General features: G+C 39.0%; 2 protein-coding genes across 10 annotated transcripts in view; one reads left to right on the top strand and one right to left on the bottom strand.

Moving 5' to 3' along the window:
• The window catches only part of UBE2D3 (ubiquitin conjugating enzyme E2 D3), a 28382-nt gene extending 20445 nt beyond the window's left edge, over window positions 1-7937 (bottom strand). Inside the window, exons 1-2 of one of the 9 annotated variants that reach the window (XM_061164310.1) lie at window positions 7796-7937; window positions 6361-6516 (exon numbers count right to left, since the gene is read on the bottom strand). In XM_061164310.1, coding sequence (XP_061020293.1) covers window positions 6361-6384 — 24 coding nt within the window. In that variant the 5' untranslated portion in view covers window positions 6385-6516; window positions 7796-7937. Of the gene's footprint in view, window positions 1-6360; window positions 7139-7278; window positions 7417-7452 lie in introns of those variants that run through there. The other 8 variants (XM_061164311.1, XM_061164308.1, XM_061164312.1 and 5 more) reach the window with 8 other exon arrangements.
• On the top strand, window positions 6828-20459 carry LOC133071588 (uncharacterized). Its single transcript, XM_061164086.1, has 5 exons — window positions 6828-6839; window positions 6968-7092; window positions 7178-7727; window positions 7898-8037; window positions 15808-20459. The coding sequence occupies exons 1-5, from the start codon at window positions 6828-6830 to the stop codon at window positions 15827-15829; spliced, it is 849 nt and encodes a 282-aa protein (XP_061020069.1). The 3' UTR covers window positions 15830-20459.
• The last annotated feature ends 163 nt before the right edge of the window (window positions 20460-20622 follow it).

Here is a 20622-nt window from a genome sequence, read left to right as displayed (position 1 = left end):
TAATCAATTCTGCTATTGAGGTATAACTTCCTAAATAACCTTTTCTAGTTTGTCTAGTTCCATCATTCTCTCCAGGACTTTGCAAAACTTAACTCAGATGACTACTGTGGTAAGGTCAAGTACAATTATTAATTATGATATTAAATGTAATTACCACCACATTCCACAATCATGTTATTCCAATCTCTGACATCCATTTTGCATCAAAGTCATAATGACTAAAGTAGCATAAACACATTTTGTATCATCAATTTGGAGAAAACTTAAAGTTCATTCCCTTAGTATAAGCTACTTCTTGTATTTTATTTAAGAGCCAGTTTCTTTCAAAACTTTCCCTTAACTTAGATTTGTATGACCATGGGAATTCACACAATACAGACAGACCTTGCCTCTTAAACCTATACTGACCAACATAAAATACTACTCTAGGAGATGGATAAGATGAGGGCATGATGCAGAAAGCAAAGAGAATAAGTGCCTTAAGAAATTTTGAGATAAGGATCACCCTCAAAGAGGCTTTACAATCTAGCAAATATAAAGGTATATCTTCAGACCAATGATAAAGGTCAACATGCAGTATTAATAGTCCAACTAGTAAGACAATAATTGCTCTAATTCTTCTAAACATCAAGTCTGCTATGAAGTAAACAAAAAAAATTTAAACTTCAATGTTGTCAAATTTAAATACCATACATAGAAACAAACAGTAAGGAAGAAAAACAACAAATATCTCAGAAATGCATGGCTACCGGAAGTGATTTCAAAAGAAGGAAGTTTGGCAAAAAAAATTTTCGGGTCTGAACAATTTCATATATGGAAGGAATGGCCCTTTTAAGAGTCAATTTAGTTTGGGATTTTAACTTCTTTTGAGAAATTCTGTAGAGTTTCTTTTACTTTAAGGATTAAGAGATAAGCACTGCATACCATGTCTCATGACATCACTGACAAGAAATTAACTTCCTGTTTAGTTATAATTATGAGACAAGTATGCTTATTCATTCAGACAAAGTACAAAGAATGGCTTGAGTGAATAATACTATAATTTTCTTTCTTTAAATCACCATTAAGGTAACTCACTTAAGATTACTCAAAGCTATTCTTTTGTAAGCATTATCTCTAAATGGGGGTCAAGACACAGAACCAAATCTAGTTTCTAAGCTTTGAACTACAAACGCAAATAAGGCATTTTAAAGATAGGGAAGACAAAATTAACAGCAGTCCACTAGTTTAAAACATTCAGTTATATATTAGCCATGAAATTATAACAAGACTAGAATTAACATGAAGTATTGCATGAACAAGTAACCAAGGAGGGGTAAAACACAAGCAGATCTAAAGGTTAAAAACAACAAATTTTAACAAAGCTGGTTGGAGGTCTCTAAATGATACATTATGTTCAAAGTATAGTTGGAGATAAAAATCAGATGTTTGAGCAAGTATAAGATACTTCTTTGAACTTTTACCCTCCCCACATAACAGGACCAAGGGTACCATTTTGAGACCAAACCTCATCTAACATTAGACTGGCAAATAATAAACTCACTAAACACATCCATTCTTAGTTACACTACACAACTGGATAGCAAAACTAGATCAAGGGCACAAAATTTACAGTGAAATAAAATAGTAGTAGTAGTAAAATAGTACGGTAGTTATAAATGAAAAAACACACTAACAATAACAAAATATAGTGGAGAAAGATATTTAGACAAATCTAAAACAAATCTAAGACAAAGCTAGACAAATCTAGCTTTAATCATGGGTAAATCAGACATTTAAATAACAATTCCCCTTATCTTAAATGAATGTTGATTTTAGTAACTTTGAAAAGTTATACAGGGTGACAAATATCAATTTATGCATTTATACGCTTGCTTCCTTCACTCAAAACAGAGAGTTCCACGGGTAATAACAGGTTTCCCTGTATTTTGTCCCCTGGGACTAGACTACTGGGCCAAACATTAAGGCCTCAGTAAGATTAAATGACTATTCCTTACGTCTTAGGGCTTCCCAGGTGGTGCAGTGGTAAAGAATCTGCCTGACAATGCAGGAGACACCAGAGCCATGGGTTTGATCCTTGGGTCCGGAAGATCCTCTGGAAAAGGAAATGGCAATCCACTCCAGTATTCTTGCCTGGAAAATCCCACAGACAGAGCCGCCTGGTGGGCTATAGTCCACGGCGTCACAAAGACTCAGACATGACGGAAAACACACACCCCCCCTGCTTATGTCTGAGGTTCTTAACCAGAGGAGGCTTCAGAATCACCTAGGGAACATTTTAAAATTATGCCTGATCCCAGAGAAATGATTCAGTAAGTCTGGTAAGACCTCATGTACTTATACTCTCTAAAAACTGTTTTTAACATTCTAATACATAAATGTAACCCAGGTCAAAATCCACATAGTATGTAATAGAATGCAAAACCTAATTTGGGATTGGATTAACACTTAATCTCAGTTCTAGGAACTTGGTGTCTGTCTTCTTTAATAAAGAGATTATAGTGAAATGCTTTGGAAAACCCTCAAGAATTGAGGTATCAAAGGACACCTGAACCCACGAGTTCACATACAATATGATAGACATAACTGGTGATGCCTTTCCCCAGAGCTAAAGCAAGAGTATTCAACTTCCCATTTGTATAACTACCAGAATTAACATTGCAGAGGATCAAGATGAAACCAAAGCAAGTATCAGTTAACCTTACTCAAGTAAGTAGCACATAGTGGTTCCCTTAGTCCTTGAAGATACTAACCAAAAAAGAAATTCACTTCTACTTCCAAAACTTATCTTAGCTCAGATCTAAACTGAAGAATTAGCTATAACCTAAGAATAAAGTTAAATCCCAATTATCTAAACGTTCAGTAAGAGAGGAGAGGTTATTTCAGGAAGCAAAATTAAATTTAGGAATTGAAATTGTTCAAAGCAGCAGTTCCACAAGAAGTTTAGGAGTCTGAATTCTTGAAGCAGACTAATCTGAATCTCAGCCCCTTCCCAGCCATCTGAGCGTAAGACAAGGAACTTACTCCACGCCCGTTTCCTGACGTGTAAAATGGAATGTTAAGAGCATCCATCTCATATGGCTGTTGTGAGGATAAAATGAGAAGATACTGATAAAGGGCTTAGAAACAGTGTTCAATACACAGTAGATGCTAAAACCTAGCTATTAGCAGAAAGATATATGCAAAAGAAACCTTTTTGAATACCAACCCCCTAAAAAGATAACATGAAAATGTAGCGGTTAAGAGTACACACTTTGTGGAGTTCAACAGCCTAGGTTCTAATCTTGACTTTGCCATGTTGTGACCCTAGGTGGATTTTTTAAATCTCTCTGTGCCTCAGGTTTACTAACCTCAAAAATGGAGGTAACAATTGTACCTACTTCCTTGGACTGTCTTAAGATTAAATGAGTTAATCCAAGTGCTTCAAACAGTTCTGACACCCTGCAAACAAACACTCAAAGCATGAACTATTCTTTCAGGTTTGGTTCATATTATATTTTATGCAAAGTTCTCTTTAAACTTCCTCAAAATACATGGACAGTGGTTATTTTGTTTAATGGGAGCAGAAAAATTGCCTATGGCTCTCAAAACATCACCAACTAACGTGGGAGTTCCCATTTTTTGATTCTTGTTGTTTAACAGTCTTGTAATATCACAGCTTGTCCAAATAAATACAAGATGAAAAATAAAAGAGTTGATTGATAAGGTTGCTTGGTCCAAGAAATAAACAAAATTGTAACATAAGTTTCAGGAAAGAAATTCAAAAACTTAATCAAATGAACTACTACTGATTAAAAATATTCCCAAAATAAGCATTTCAATAAAATATCAATGAAGGATACCGATCTATCAACATTTAGAATCTGGGCAGCTGCAGGAAAGAAAAAATTTAAAAATAAAGAAGGTGCCTAAAATAAAGAGCATCTCCCATCAGAGCTGCCCACTTGCTAAAATTGTTTGAATCTGAGTTTTTGGTTTTTTAAGTTTGACCATGTGATTCTGACACTAAACAGCTGAAAACCAAACCACAACTTTTCTATAGACGGAATCAATAATATCCCACATAAACACTTTTTTCCAGTTTTGGAAAGTATTAGGTCCAGTTTCTGTATTACACAGACCTTCTAAGTATTTATAAAAGGAGACAGTATGGTATTGATGAAGAGTACTCGACTAGAAAAGTTCTTTAATAAAAACTCTTAAAAATTAAACACAGTAATATTAAAGTTGCAGTAATAGTATGAGTACCAGGTGCTTGGTGGGGGGGGGGGGGGGGGGGGTCTGTTCAAAGCCACACCTGAACTGATTTAATCCTCAAAAAAAAAAAAAAAAATTCTTGGACTCTATTCGTTTTGCTCACTGATGCATCCTTAGTATGATCTAGAATAGTGCCTGGAACATACTAAACACTCAATTATTCACAGCTCATACATAACAAGAGGCACACAGACAAAAACTTTCCCAGTCTTAAAATTCTAACTGGAGCATTTTTTTGCTCCAAAGTTCACACCCTTAACCATTATATTGCCTCTCTAGAGCTTTTAAATGATTAAAGTGGTGTCACAGCAGCTGGGTATCACCTGTAAAAGAAAAAAAACCAATGAGACCTTCCTTTCAAGTATTCTGTTCTACGTGCATAAAAATCTGTGGATCTGAAATCATTCCACATCTTAGTGGCCTGGATGAATTCCCATAGAAAAAAGGTGTTGACTTGCAAGGAATGCTATGTTCTTTGTATTAACTATACTGCAAAATATAACCATGCTTCTCCAATGTGTTGCTGGCCTTCAAAGTGGTCACAGAAAGTGGTCTGATAATCCTTTTTACTTTAAGTCTTAACTCCTACTCCTTTCCCATTATCTCAAAAATAAAAACTTAAGTTTATATTTCACATACACCCACAGTGACAATGATGGCCTGAAATAAAATTCACCAATTCAACACATCAATACATTGACGATCTAAACTTATCTCTTTCATAACACAGCAGTTTGCCAAATATATTCCAAAGTCACACATTAAATGTAAAATTAAGCAGAATCAGGTTTATTTTTAGTAAAGGCAAGTCCTAGCCATTCCTTCCACGTAAACTCTTTTACAAGAAGTAACCTAACAAAAACCAAAGTTTGCAACCCACAACCTTCTGTCTCCTAGTTTTAGTAAGGCTGAATTTATTTCACAGCATTTTTTTCAAATAAGCTGGAAATACTCCACCCTCCTTGATTGTGCAAGAACCAAACACATCACACACACACAAGTTACAAAAAAGGGAAACACAGTCTGAGAGTTTGAATATAGTTAAGTCTTAAGTAGGAGGTCTTAGAGCAGTGTACGGTCTGATATAAAAAATAACATTAAACAATTATTATTTCATATTACAAGAAGAGATGCCGGAAAGAGCCTGAACCAGTTAAAGCAGCCGCCATCTTAAAATGCGGGATAGAAGTTAGAGCAAGAAAATGAGACTAAACCACCGGAGGTGGAGGTTCCGTTCACCCCCAGAACCTCAAAAAACCCTATTTTTTCCAACTTGTAGCCACAGTTGAGCATCAAACCTCGTTGTATATAGCGAAGCAATTTCCCCAGAAAATGTTATTAAATAGACAGAGGCAAAAATAGGTACTAGCCTTCTCGTGCTGCCATCTCACTCTTTACCCTCCCCCTCTTCCCATGCCATAGAAAAACGGAGCTTCCAGAAAGGTTTTACATCAGCTCCCGGTGTGCCTCTGATAAATAGCTTCGGGTGAAAAGCCCCGACTACAAAACATAGGAAGTGGCAACACTGTGTCAGCCCATCTTCTCCCAACCCAACTTATGCTTGTGTAACCTGCCCAGAATCGACGATCACTCTCTGATTAGACTCACTCACTAGTCTTCAGCTGCCAAGACTTCTACCCTGACCCCTTTATCAAGTTTGGGACCTGCCGATTTCTTAGATTTTCTTTCCTCTGCGTTTCCCACGTTTCTTCCTCCAGAAGGCACAGAGCCTTGATATAACAACAAAGTTTTCAAGCAATGAGAATAGGAACGCCATGACATCTGCGGGAATGTCTCTGGCCAAGTCTGACTCCCAGAAGGGACTAACACTTCTTAGAGAAGAACCGAGGCGCCTGAAATCACTCTCCATCCCTAATTTGCACCGATTCCATTGAAACATACTCAAGATAACACTCCTCACTTGCCAGAAGTGTTCTGTTCTTTTCAAACCTCATTCTTCATAAAGTATATCCGCGTTCCCCATCCCCCAATGGAAATGACCCAAGGAGGAATATTTCCATATTACACTGCTCCCCTCAAGGCTTTCCTCCAGGCTGAGCCTCCCTTTCCTCCAACGACCCTATTCCCCTCAGCCCGTGTTACCTTATTAATCCGTTTCAGCGCCATAGTCTGTGCTTTTCGTCTGGCTCCTCACTATCTCGGTGTGTGCTCGAAGGTCCGGCCAAAACTCTTTGATTATCCCGACGGCTGGGAAGGATTGTCTCTTCGTCTCACACCGGCTCTGCCAGACACAGGCGCCTTTTGCAAAAACGGAGCAAATCAGCACTCGTACAGGCTCCGCAGAGACCCTGACGAATCCAAGTCCCTCAAAAACGGTCGCGATCCGGGGTGGGTGGGGTGGCAGAGCCACCGCCAGCCTCTATGCCGTGTTCCGGCCCGAAGAGGGGGCGAGGATGACGGGAAGAGCGGAGGGGTGGCTGCAAGTTTGACTTCCCGGCCTCTAGAAAGGAAGAGACCGGGGTGGGAAAGGAAGAGGCGGAGGAGAAAGGGGTGGGTGCGGGGCAGGGTCCGGGGCGCAGCAGAGGAGGAGCCGGGGCCTAGTCGGCGCTATGCCGGCGTCAGTAGGGCAAAGAAAGGCAAGGGGGGAGGGGGAGACAGGAGACTCCGGCTCCTTTCGGTTTCTGCTCAAAGGTGCGGCCGGGGAGGGGAAGGAAGCAGAGAGGCTTGAAGTGTGCTGCTGTCCCCGCAGCTAGAGCTATTCTGTGTCGCCCCTGACGCCACCGTACACTCCGCCTTCCAGCGCGCTCCCGCGCGCGCCCGCCCAGCCACCGCCAGCCCCCACGCGCCCGAGCTGCCCCTAAGGCTCCAGCTTAGGCGCGAGGACGCGCCCATTCCCCCTCCCTCTTAAGCAGAAGAGGCCCCGGCTTCTGTAGCCTTCCCACCCCACCCCACCCAACAGGCTGGTCACTGAAGCCACCGAAGGCCTGCATTTCCCCTTACCCGGCCGGCCAGGGGGCCAGCCTCCCTTCCCTTCCCCTAGCCGTCCACACCCACGCGTACAGAGGGGCCGGGGCCTCCCTCACGCTGCGGCCTCGGCCTCCTCCCCGCGCGGCAGCTGGTGCCTCCCCGGCCCTACGGGGCTCACGCGCACGACACAGCCACAAGATGTCCGCTCTGACGGAACTACTGCCAGCTGCCACGCTCCGCCCCTCCCCCCTCCTCCTGCCTCTTCACCGCCGCGTATCAGTCCGCCAACGCCGCCGTCTCGAGCACAGGACGAATCTAAGGCTGAAGGGGGACGGCTTCCTCCCCACGTCAAGGGCCGAGGGTATCTGTGCCAACCCCTTTCTCCTTTTCGGAACAGCACCTTCCTATTAAACAGATCCGAGGCTGGACTTGGAGGGCGGGGGCCGAAGGCGAGTCATGGGCTGGGGGGAAGGGTAGACGACCGGCGGAAACCCTCACACTCAGAGAAGCATCGAGAACCGGAAGGAGACCATGGCAGGAAGGTAATGGAAGCGGCAGCTGCGCGGTCGCGCCCCACGCCCCTCCCGAAAGTGTCCCCCAATTTCCTCACTTGGTATTGAGTAGGCGGATCTCGCGAGAACCTCGAGGCTGGTTAACAGGAGCTGTAGCGCTGCAATGACTTAAGGGCAGTTTTGTGCACTCTTCCTGGTAGGGGCCCGCCCCCAAAGCCACAAATTCTCGCGAGATGCCGATGGGCCACAGGCTCGAGCTGGGGAGGGCAGTCGACCGGGAAGCACCGCCCCTGAATGCTTATGCTGGTGGGAGGGAGAGGAAATGGAATTCCCCGGACTGGTAAGAGCGCGAGCCGACACATCCCTCTCTCACGCGCCCAATCAGGAATGTGCGGTGGGAGGTACTATGCGTTAATTACTGGATACCTTTAGTCTAGATTGAGTCTGCGTTGGAAGTTTCCGGTGGAGCAGGTGAGCAACATTGGCTCGCCTGCCGGCCAGGACTGATTAACCTCTGGGAGAAGTCGCCCCTCAAAATGGGAACAGTTATTTTAAGTAGAACCTGGAAGGCCCCTGATCAGTGCTCCCACGTGCGAAAAGTTAGTGCTGTTCTGACCCAGGGCCTAGAAGATCAACGCAGAGAAGAGTGTGCTCGTTGACCAGTCCCCGGAATTAGAGCAGCCTAGAAATTAAGCTCAACTGTGAATTATTAGGATGGAGAATAGGGATTGGGGCGGGCTGTTTACTTGCGTTTGGTCACCATCGCCAAGGTTTAGGTATGGGAGTAGGCCTAATACCTTTTTCTTCCTGTTGGTCTGTCTCAGTCCCTAGAGCCAGAAAGTTAAAAACTCATTCAAGAAATCAGAGTTTGGAGTCCGAGAAACTGAATACTTACTGAAAGTATCTGAAATATCCAGGGGGAGAAATGTAAGGTTTTATTCTGCCGGTGAAAACAAAGAGTTGGTTTTGCTTTCCAGTATATCATATCTCAGGCAAAGGGTAGTAAGACGTTAATTTTTAAAAGGAATTGAAAGGTAAACACTGACCTGCTTAAAGTTTTCTAACGCACCTTAATGGTCCCACTTAAGAGTGTGAAGGTCTTTAAGAATTAAATGGATATAAAAATTTGTTTTCAATTTTTCAGTTTTAATTCTTAAGTTTTAAAAAAGGAAAGCAGTAAGCTAGAGTATTACCTAATAAAAACTGCTTAGGTCTGTGATAAATGTATATTATTCAAGTGATCATAATAGCATCACTAGAGCAATTAGTGAACCTGCTTTTCAAACTAGTATCTTCAATCACTCGGGACTTGTTCAAAAATGCTGTTTCTGATTTAGTAGGCCAGGGTGGAGCCTGAGATTCTATAATTCTAACACGGTCCTAGGTGATACAGATTACTCAGAGGACCACCCTGTGAGTTCCAGAGCACCGAAGTGCTTACCTCATGGCCTGCCGACACTTCTGCCCCCTCCCTCTTCCCTGAATAAGCTTTCTTTTGTTCTCTCTTGTAACCAGTCTCCTGTGGTAGATACAAAGGATTTGGCAGTTGGAGTGAGAGAAGAAATCCAGGTTTGAGTTCTTGTTCCGTTGCTTCCTATTTGTGTGATACTGGTGAGGTTACTTGTCTTAGTTCCTTCAACACTAAAGTAGGTGTAATAATAACTGTCCTTTCTCACAGGGTTATTATGTGCTTCAGATGTCATAATGCATGTGAACAGGCACTGTGGACTACAGTGCTATATAAATGTTATTAATTGGTCAAACATTAATTGGCCATAGGGTGAAACAAATCTATAACAATAAGTAATATTTATAGAACATTTATAATGTACCAGATACAGTGCTTATAATGTACCAGGTACAGTGCTTATTAACCTCCTTTTACAAATAAAGAGACTTACGCACAGAGAGATTAAGTTACTGTCCCAAGGTCACAGAGCTGATAAATAGAAGTAGAATTTGAACCCATGCAGTTAATGCCAGAGTAAATTATTGAATGGAGTATTTATTGTCTCTTAATTTAGAAAGTGGAAGAGTAGAATGTTTTATATTTCTACTTGCAGTGTATCTGAAGCTACTTTTATTTAACTTATTTCTCCCTCTTATTTGTTTTGCTCTTTCAGAAGCTAAGGTACAAGGCAGGAAATATTCCTGCCTACTCAATGGGAACGCATGATATCCAAGAGGTCCATGAAGAAAAGTCCCAGAGAAGCTAATTTGTACTACTCTAATCTAAACAAACTTTGGTATGAAAATACAACGGACCATGTTAATGTTCTAAATTAACAGAGTACAGCAGACTGGGACAAATTTGAGGTCAACTTTCTTAACTTTTTTGAGTCACAAACCACTTTAGCAGTCTGGTGAAACCATAGACTCTTCTTACATTTATGCTTTTAAAAGTATAAAATAAAATTCATAGCATTACAAAATAAAAAAAATTGAAACAGAACCTCAAAATATTAAAGTAAAACAAACTTTTATTTATTTGTGTGTGCTGGGTCTTAATTGTGGCATGCAGAATTTTTAGTTGCATCACACAAACTCTTAATTACAGCATGTGGGATCCAGCTACCGGATCAGGGATCAAACCGGGGCCCCCTGTATTGAGAGCAGAGCCTTAACCACTGGACCTTCAGGGAAGTCCAGAGAAAAACAAACTTTTGATATGGGAATATAAGTTCTTTATTATTAACACAATAAGATCTAGTGGAGGCTCTAATAAAGACCAAACTTTTGAAATAATAATAAACATAAAATTTCCAGAGTTTGCAACAGTTGTAATGTGATACAAAGGATCTATGATTTCTGTTGGAGATACATATGTAGGTACAGCTGTTTGCTGCTTTCATTCATGATTGAAGGAAATGCTAATTTTCACTTGGGAGATTTAGTGAATATAAAGACGTAATTTTAAAAATTCAATTTCACAGTCCCTGAATTCTATTCATGGACTTAATGTTAAAAAATCCTTGGGTGGAATCAAACAGACATATTCCTGTTGGTAAGCTTTTAAGAGATTGTGAAATTTTAACATAGACATATAATTGATATTCATAATAATAGTGATTTATTAAGAAAAAGTTTACCACTGGTATACTCCTGTTTAGAAGACATGGAAACATGTTGTAGGGTAGGAAATAAATTTATCCCATTTGTTTTATTTTTTGATACCTACAAATGTATTCTTTGGGTTTCTCAAACATTCCGGATAGCTTAGGTTTTACTGTATCACTCTTAATTATTACACACCTTTACAGATAAGTCATGGTGGAAGGATTGCAAAATGAAAACAATAACCAAAGATGAAAGATATTAAAAATAATATATACTTAAAATGCTTAATAATAGGTGTTAACAATTATTCGAAGTACTATGTGCTGGGCCCTTGAATTCTTTATCTTATCAAATCCCCATTGCACAGATGAAACATTCAAGGTCTTACAGTTACTAAGTAATAAAGCCAGGATTTAAACCTAGGCAGTCTGATCTCCAAGCTCTTTTTTTTTAATCTTAAAATATAGTTGAAAAGCTCTCACTCTCAACTACTAAGGTGTTTATTTTTTTACCCTTTCACTATTAGCCAACTTTAATTTGCCCACTAGTGTAACAAATACACATTCACTGCCTCAAAATGTTTTCACTGGTGTATAGTTGATTTACAGTGTTGTGTTATAAAAGGAATTTTCTAAATTCTCCCTTTGCTGTGATATTGCTTATATCCAACACTACCTTTAAAATAAGTGGGCTATCAGTAGAGGCTAGAAGATAGTTTGTTTTGCAGAAATTTTTGTAATGGAATTTTGCTTAGAAGATGAAGAACTCATGTCTTCCGTGCCCTACAAACATAGTTTTATATCTGAAATTAAACCTCTGTATTATAATGGTGCTACTGTAGTTTTTATATTGACCACTATCAGGGTTGTATCCAAGAAATTACTGCATGTAAATAAATCCTAATATATGAAGTTCTAGATTATCCATGCTTAATGGAGAGAAGTGATTATGTTATCTCAAATTCATTTTTATTTGGCATTAGAGTAAATTTATTGGCTGATTATGTTTTCTGTTTGTATTTACACTAACAAACATATTTCTACTTAGTTTTGCTAAGGCTAAAATTAAAAGGACCATGGCCTACAAGTATTTTGATGTTTTAGGAAGCAGTTTAGGACTAGCTCAGACTTAACACCATTCACATATCTGGTAATATAGAGAACCCACTTGACAGTTGCATTTAACCTATCTGAATTACAGTGATAGAAATGTCCCCATCTGAAAAAAAGAAAATAATCATTTTTTATATTGTAGTGTGCAATGTGCTAAAAAAGATTACAGTTTTATATATTGAAAGAAACTTACATTCAGAAATTAAAAAGATACAAAAATGCTGAAGAGCTAACACAATCTCTTCCTTCTTAATGAATATTATATTGAAGTCTTTCAATTATGGTAGATCAGATTTTCTTGCAAGTAGCAGCATAAAACAGGAGAAGAATATAAAGAATGAAGAAAATTAGCATAAAAGTGGCAACAGAATAACTAATCCAAATTATGGAGTCCTAATATATGAATGCATCAGTGTAGCCACATTATTGTAATACTGTGAATACAGGGGTTAGTTAAAATGTACTGTGAATAAACATGGTTAACACAGACTAGTACATATACTTAAGTTATTAATACTATTAATATTATGTCTATATTTTCAGATCTTTGTAACACTGTCACAGAATTTTTTTTCTTATTGAAGTATACTTGATTTACAGTGTTAGTTTATGGTGCACAGTAAAGTGATTCAGTTATACGTATACTTACATACTCTTCATCATGGTTTATTAGGTATTTGTCTTTAACTTAGTATGATCATCTCTAGGTCCATCCATGTTGCTGCAAATGGCATTATTTCATTCATTTTTACAACTGAGTAGTATTCCATCATGTACATATACTACATCTTCTTTATACATTCATCTGTTGATGGGACATTTAGGTTGCTTCCATGTCTTGGCTATTGTAAATAGTGCTGCTGTGAACACTGAGTTGTATCTTTTCAAATTAGTTTTCCCTGAATATATGCCCAGCAGTGGGATTGCTGGATCATATGGCACGTCTATTTTTAGCTTTTTAAGAAACCGCCATACTGTCTTCCAGTGGCTGCATCAATTTGCATTCCCACCAACAGTGCAGGAGGGTTCGCTTTTCTCTACACCCTCTGCAGCATTTGTTATTTGCAGATCTTTTTAACGATGGCCATTCTGACTTGTGTTGTCACAGTTTTATAGCTTGCTAAGGACACTGGCTCTAACACAGTTTATGCCATTTTATTGATTAAATTACAAATGTTATGGTCCAGATTTAATATAAAGTTATGAATATGTAAACTGGATGTTTCCAAATTCTACTTGGAATAGGTAATATGGACCCCAACTCAACTAAATGTTATTTCATATTTTTTGCATAAAAATCAAATTAGTCTTTATATCTTTCCAGTTCAGAATTTTACTTTGTAATCAAGACAAGTTAGTGTGGTTTAGGAGACTTATTTTCATGCTGAGAACATCGTTTGACCTTAAAATAAGATGGTTTTTGGCACATAATGAACCATACCCAAATGTAAAGCTAAAAATTAAATTTGAGCACTTTCCATGTAAAGAGTTGTGTACATGAATGTTCAGAGTATTATTCATAGCTGCCAAAAAGTGGAAACAGCCCAAATGTCCATCAGCTAATAAATGGATAAATAAAATATAGTGTCTCTATATGATGGAATATTATTAGTTAATAAGAAAGAACAAAACACTGATATTGCTACAACATGTATCCTGAAGGTTGAAAACATTCTGCTAAGTGAAAAAAGGCAGACATGAAAGGCCATGTACTGTATGGTCCATTCTTACGAAATGACTAGTAGATGACTCGTTACCAGGGACTAGGGGCAGGGAGAATGGGGAGTGGCAGCTTATGCGTATGTGGTCTTTTATGGGGACGTGATGAAAGTTAAGTAATGATGATTACATAACTCTGTGAATATTCTGAAATTCACTAAACTGTGCACTTTAAAAAGACTGGGTATTATGGTATGTGAATTATCTCAATGTAGATTTTTTAAAACTAATGAATTAGAACAAAAATATGAGATCAGTCTGGAATAAGAATATTTTTTTTACTGAATATTTTCAGTATCTCACACTCTCAGGTTATTGATGATAAATGGCATCCTTGTAAACTGTAAAACATTTACATCCAGTAAGGTTTTTCCTTCAGTACAAACAACAATGTAATTCAGATTTGGTTTTAATAATAATAATTTGCTGTCAGTCTTAAGTTTGGAGGTATTTTTTATCAGTATTATTCACATAAAACATAGTGATTAACATTAATTTTAAATAGCGTATTTTATTGAAAGTTAAAGTTCATGATTATGATCAGAACTAGAATACATCTGATTTTGGTATACTCTAAATAATATAAATCTTTCTTTAAAATTTCAAATAAAATCAAGTAGTTGAAAATTGGGGGTAGATTATTTAGATAAGAAATTTGAGGATTAAGTGCTATCAAATGACAAAATTAAAACAATTTAGTAACGAGTTTGATGTCCTTTATTCAAGGAAAAACAATCTGTAGATTGAGGGTGTAAGCAGTGGAACACTCTTTCCCTTCTCCAGGGATTTTAAGCAAGAGGGAGTTTTATAGATCATTAGAAGCAGCAAAACAGAGCACGATTGCCTGGGAGGTCAGGGATTTTCTTGTAAGGCCAGCAGGTCCTGTTTTCTAGGGTCAGGTAAGCTATTTAAGCTGAGTTGGAAGTTTGTGATTGGTATATGTTAGGTTTCTAAGTTAGGTGTTTCAAGTAAGTGCAGGCTGACTGACATTTAGGTTTGTGGCATGGGCTGAAGCCACTGGGGTGGTCGCCGTATATTTGGGCTTCAAAATACAAATTAAAAGTACTTAACTAAAAGGATGTCAAATAGAATTACTTCCCAAAAATAACAACAGTGTTTCTTGTTTCCATAACAATCTACAAAATCTAAACAGAGATGTCTTGTAATTTAGACCAAAATGATCATTTTACCCATATTGAATTTGATTATTTAAATATATAGGTGAGAATGTGTAAGACACTGATGATAAATGTACAGATAAATTACAGAATTTTAAAGTAGGTGTGATTATGGGAATGTTGTACTGTGTGGTTCTAAAGAATTGATCTACATAGTATTTGAGTGGCTTAATGGAGCCACATATGGGAGGCTTTTAGTTTTTAATGCTATCTAGTATCTGTTGATTTTTTTCATTGCAGGGAAGTAGTGATTTAACACATGGCACAGTAAGAAAGAATGAAACTTACTAAGAAACATTCTATTACATCTAAAAAATAAAAACTTGTAAGAGTTTGGCTCATTTGATGTTGAAGTATGACAATTTCAGAGATATCCCATCATCAAAATGTATTAAATCTCAAAGTTAATGATTAATAATGTGAATGGGCTTTATCATATATGCCCAGTAAGAACAGCATGACTCCATGATATGGGTTCCCCATCTTACAAAAAGACCTATACAAGAAAGAATGTGGTTGCTACAATGCTTGATCAGTTCTCCAACAGTAATTTAGACACAAAGGCCAAGAGTTAAGATATAACTAGATATTTGAAGGTTTATATGAATTTAGCCATTCCTTGTTTCTATTCTGCACAAATGGAGAGAAGGGCAAGATTACCCTGGAGCATTTTTGGGGTAGGGCTAAATGGGTACCCCTGGCTTGGATAGGGCTATAATTAGGGACAAAAGGGATGGTTAAGGATACTGGAGACTAGATGGAGAGATTTACTGAAAGAAGTAGGAAGGAAACTGTCAAAGGTAGACTTCCCTTGAGGGAACTGGAAGTGAAGAGGCAACCTTTTCCTCTTCCTCTTTACTCAGGCACTACAAGGTCTCCTACTCTAGCTGGAAGAACAGAATTCAGGGTACCACCACTACAGTGGTTCAGTTTTACATAACTTAGTTGCCTTTTTCTGTATTAATACTTGCAAGCTTAAAAATCTAGTCACTGTAACATGTTCATATATAATTGTTTTGCCTTCCCCCCCAAATTCCTTTACAGTTTTAAAAATGTGGATTTATAAAATGGGACTGCTTTTGAGGTGAGTTGTCAATCAGTGAATCTTAGGACGTCCCTGGTGGTGCACCGGGTAAGAATCTGCCTGCCAATGCAGGGGACACGGGTTTGATCCCGGGTTCGGGAAGATTCCACATGTCTTGGAGCAGTGAAGCCTGTGTGCCAGAATTACTGAGCCTGTGCTCTACAGCCCATCGACTGCAACTGCTGAGCTCACGTGCTGCAGCTGCTGAAGCCCACGAGACTATCGCCGGTGCCCTGCCACTAGAGAAGCCACCACAAAGAGAAGCCGGCGCACTGCGATGAAGAGTAGCCCCACTCACGGCTCCTAGAGAAAGCCCACACGAAGCAACCACCAACCAGCGCAGCCAAAATTAATTTAAAACATTCTTCAAAACAAACAAACAAACTGATATGTAGGTCTGAGTAGGCTAGCTGGTGTCTTCAGATTTAGGCTGAAGGATGTTAATGTAAAAGATTTGTTAATGATAATCACTCCCATCTTAAGTGTTCATTTAAAAAAAAATATTGAGTGCCTGTTATGTGCTAGGCACTGAGCTAGATGCTGAAGATAACACAGATGAAAGCCAGCTGTCACCTTTAGGAAAAATTTTTATGTCGGGAGCCCATTAACTATCAGATCACAAATCGGGTGTATACTGTAAGTGCACATATAGACTAATTTTGTGCTCACTTAGTCATGTCTGACTCTTTGCGACCCCATGGATTATAGCGCACCAGGCTCCTCTGTGGAATTTCCCAGGCAAGAATACTGAAGTGGGTTGCCATTTCCTTCTCTAGGGGATCTTCCTGACAGGGATTAAATCTGAGTCTCTCGTGTCTCCTGCAATGGCAGGGAGAGTCTTTACCACTGTGCCACCTGGGATCATAGAGTAATACTGATATACCCAATCCAGCTGGAGATGGGGAGGCTATCTTCAGAAGGGAGTTGTATTTAAACAAATGAAAAGAAGGTGATGCCAGAGGAAAAAAAAAAAAAGGAATGCTCCCATGCAGAGGGAACATCGTGCAAAACAGAGAACTTGGCCTGATAAGTTTTGGGAATTACAAGTTTCCAAAACTTTGGAAAGTAAGTTTCCAAGGTACTTTGGTAGTTTAGGAAGTATTTTGACTACAGGAGTAGTAGTGGCATTGTGTGTAGGGGTGGGAGAGATGAATGAGCAAAGATGAAATGAGACAAAACTTTGCCAAGACAAGGCTGGATATCTTGAGGGCCTTATAAGCCATGTTCATGAGCTCAGATTTAATTGTGAAGGGTATGGGATGAGGGAATTAAATTTTTAGCATAAAGTCATGATCATATTTTAATCATGAGAAGATAACTATGATAGTAATGTGAAGGATGTAGCAAAAGTGTATGTTAGGATGGAGACTAGAGGTAAAGAGACCAATTGAGATGGTATTAAAATAATCTAGATGAGTTGTGATTGTGAGAAAGACCTAAAATAGTTGTAATAATTGCTGTTAAAAGTGCTGCACTCAATATGCCAGCAAATTTGGAAAACTCAGCAGTGGCCACAGGACTGGAAAAGGTCAGTTTTCATTTCAAAGAAAAGCAATGCCATAGAATGTTCAAACTACTGCACAACTGCACTCATCTCACACGCTAGCAAAGAAATGCTCAAAATTCTCCAAGCCAGGCTTCAAAAGTATGTGAACTGTAAACTTCCAGATGTTCAAGCTGGATTTAGAAAAGGCAGAGGAACCAGAGATCAAATTGCCAACATTCCTTGGATCATCGAAAAAGCAAGAGAGTTTCAGAAAAACATCTACATCTGCTTTATTGACTACGCTTAAGCCTTTGACTGTGTGGATCACAATAAACTGTGGAAAATTCTTCAAGAGATGGGAATACCAGACCACCTTACCTGCCTCCTGAGAAATCCATATGCAGGTCAAGAAGCAACAGTTAGAACCATACGTGGAACAGACTGATTCCAAATTGGAAAAGGAGTATGTCAGGGCTGTATACTGTCACCCTGCTTGTTTAACTTATCATGCGAAATGCCAGGGTGGATGAAGCACAAGCTGGAATCAAGACTGCTGGGAGAAATATCAATAACCTCAGATATGCAGATGACACCACCCTTATGGCAGAAAGCAAAGAACTAAAGAGCCTCTTGATGAAAGAGGGGAGTGAAAAAGTTGGCTTAAAACTCAACATTCAAAAAACTAAGATCACGGCATCCAGTCCCATTATTTCATGGCAAATAGATGGGGAAACAATGTAAACAGTGAGATTCTTTATTTTCTTGGGCTCCAAAATCACTGCAGATGGTGACTGCAGCCATAAAATTAAGACATTTGTTCCTTTAAAGAAAAGCCATGACCAACCTAGACAGCATATTAAAAAGCAGAGACATTGCTTTGCTGACAAAGGTCCATCTAGTCAAAGCTATGGTTTTTCCAGTGGTCACGTATGGATGTGAGAGTTGTACTATAAAGAAAGCTGAGTGATGAAAAATTGATGCTTTTGAACTGTGGTGTTGGAGAAGACTCTTGAGAGTTCCTTGGACTGCATGGAGATCCAACCAGTCCATCCTAAAGGAAATCTGTCCGGAATATTCATTGGAAGGACTGATGCTGAAACTAATATTTGGCCACCTGATGCAAAGAACTGACTCACTGGAAAAAGACCCTGATGCTGGGAAAGATTGAAGGCAGGAGGAGAAGGGGACGACAGAGGATGAGATGGTTGGATGGCATCACCAACTCAATGGACATGGGCTTGAGCAGGCTGTGGGAGTTGGTGACAGACAGGGAAGCCTGGAGTGCTGCAGGCCATGGTGTCTGACGCGACTGAGCGACTTAACTGAACTAAAGTGCAGTAAAGACACATAGTACAGGGTATTTAATGGGTAGAGCTGACCTTAAGAAAAAAAATTTTTTGAGGTTTCCCCTACAATTATTTATTAGAATGTAATAATAAAGTCATATATATATATACACACAAATACATGATAACATAATACTACAATAAAAATAAAATACTTGATATAAACTTTATGCTAAGTTTACATATTAAATGTGGGAAAAGGTAAACTAATACAATTAATATTTATGTGCTACTTGATTTTTATTTTTTTCTTTACAAATTAAATCACCTCTTGAAACAAATATAGAGCTGTTACAATTTAGGTTCTTTTATATTTGGCATAACTAACTGCTGTGTTCTATATATAGTGACCAGCTTTCTCTACTAGAAACTTTAGGAGACCTTGTTCATTCTTTCACTGATGTCATTTCACTGATGGCCAGAAATAAGCAACTGTTATCTATGTCTGTTCTCATTTGCCTAAGGCAAAGCACTGTTTCATGTTACTAACAAGATCATAAACCTAAACATGACACAGGCTCTGGAATCACCTGGTAGTACTAAGCTGTAAGTGGGATCAAGGTGATCTGGACAACATTTATATTACTTTCTGTAGATTAATGAAATAAATCACAACATGAGGGAAAATATCTGGTAAAGAATTCAAATATTCTAGTTTGAGAAACACTGATATAGAGGTTATACAAATCCTTTTATCACATACCTAATGTTGAATTTGTTGAGTCTGACCTTGTGACTTTTTCCTCCACGGATTCCAGTTTATTCATCTAAAAAATATTTGACCACCTACTCAAAATATCAAGTGTCACAAGGTATAGAAGTTTCATATATACTAGGGATTAGAAATTTTTCAACTAAGATTTGTCACTGAGTGAAGTGGTGTTGGGAACTGAATGGAATGAGAAAAAATGGAGAGCTTGCCACGACAGGAAATTGGAAATAGGGTATTAGGTAAGAGGAACTCAGGATCAAAGGTGGTTTTTGTTATTCAGTCACTAAGTCATGTCTGACTCTGTGACCCCATGGGCTGCAGCTAGACTTCCCTGTCCTTCGCTATCTCCTGGGGTTTGCTCAAATTCTTGTCAATTGAATTGGTGATGCCATCCAACCATCTCATCCTCTGTTGCCCCCATCTCCTCCTCCCCTCAATCTTTCCCAGCATCAGGGTCTTTTCCAATGAGACAGAACAGAATGGCGAGATTAATCGATGGAGCCAGTTTCTTCACAAGACATGACAGGAGGTCAAACGGTATTCGATTCTGTAAAAGGGATAAATGTATCTGGGCTTCCCAGACGGTGCTAGTGGTAAAGAATCCACCTACCAAAGCAGCACATGCAAGAGACGCAGGTTTGATCCCTGGGTCAGGAAAATCCTCTGGAAAAGGGAATGGCAACGACTCCAGCATTCTGGCCTGAAAAATCCCATGGACAGAGGTATCTGGTGGGTTATAGTCTATGGGGTTGCAAAGAGTTGGACAAGCCTTAGCACTGCAAACCTATCAGGGACTAGAGGCAAGAAGATTAGAATGGGTAAATAAATTTTAGGTGAGAGGCAGCAGGAGGCTAGCTGTTAATAATCAGTGTTCTCAGGTTTCTTGGTAAAATAGGAAGGAGCGCTATGTAATGATTGAATTGGGCATGAGAAAAGGAGGTAAGTGTGGGATCACTGAAAAGGGAAACTAAAGAACCGAAGAAAGGGAAAAAAAGGCCTCCTTAAGGGCCTAAGGTAGAAGACAATGAATTTGTCAGGGAAGTTTTCCATGTTATTGTATAATTGTTTTTAAAGTGTAAAATCAACAGTTCTCAAAAATTAGTGTTCATTCCCATCTCAAGAAACTCAAATGACAGAAAACTTTTTATTGAGAAAGAGGACGTGTAGAAAGGAGTGAGAGGCAGTTTACATTTAATCAAAATTCATTTAGTGGATACTTACTGAACATCTA

This window comes from Dama dama, chromosome 17 (genome assembly GCF_033118175.1).
Source record: "Dama dama isolate Ldn47 chromosome 17, ASM3311817v1, whole genome shotgun sequence".
Taxonomy (NCBI): Eukaryota; Metazoa; Chordata; class Mammalia; order Artiodactyla; family Cervidae; genus Dama; species Dama dama.
This window is presented reverse-complemented; position numbering and strand designations above follow the sequence as displayed.

Excerpts from the sequence above, each read along its gene's own strand:
- LOC133071588 (XM_061164086.1), top strand. Across the intron at positions 7,093-7,177 it reads CCCCTAAGGCTCCAGCTTAG|GCTGGTCACTGAAGCCACCG; the intron begins GCGCGAGGACGC and ends CCCACCCAACAG. Across the intron at positions 8,038-15,807 it reads AAATGGAATTCCCCGGACTG|TTTTAAAAATGTGGATTTAT; the intron begins GTAAGAGCGCGA and ends ATTCCTTTACAG.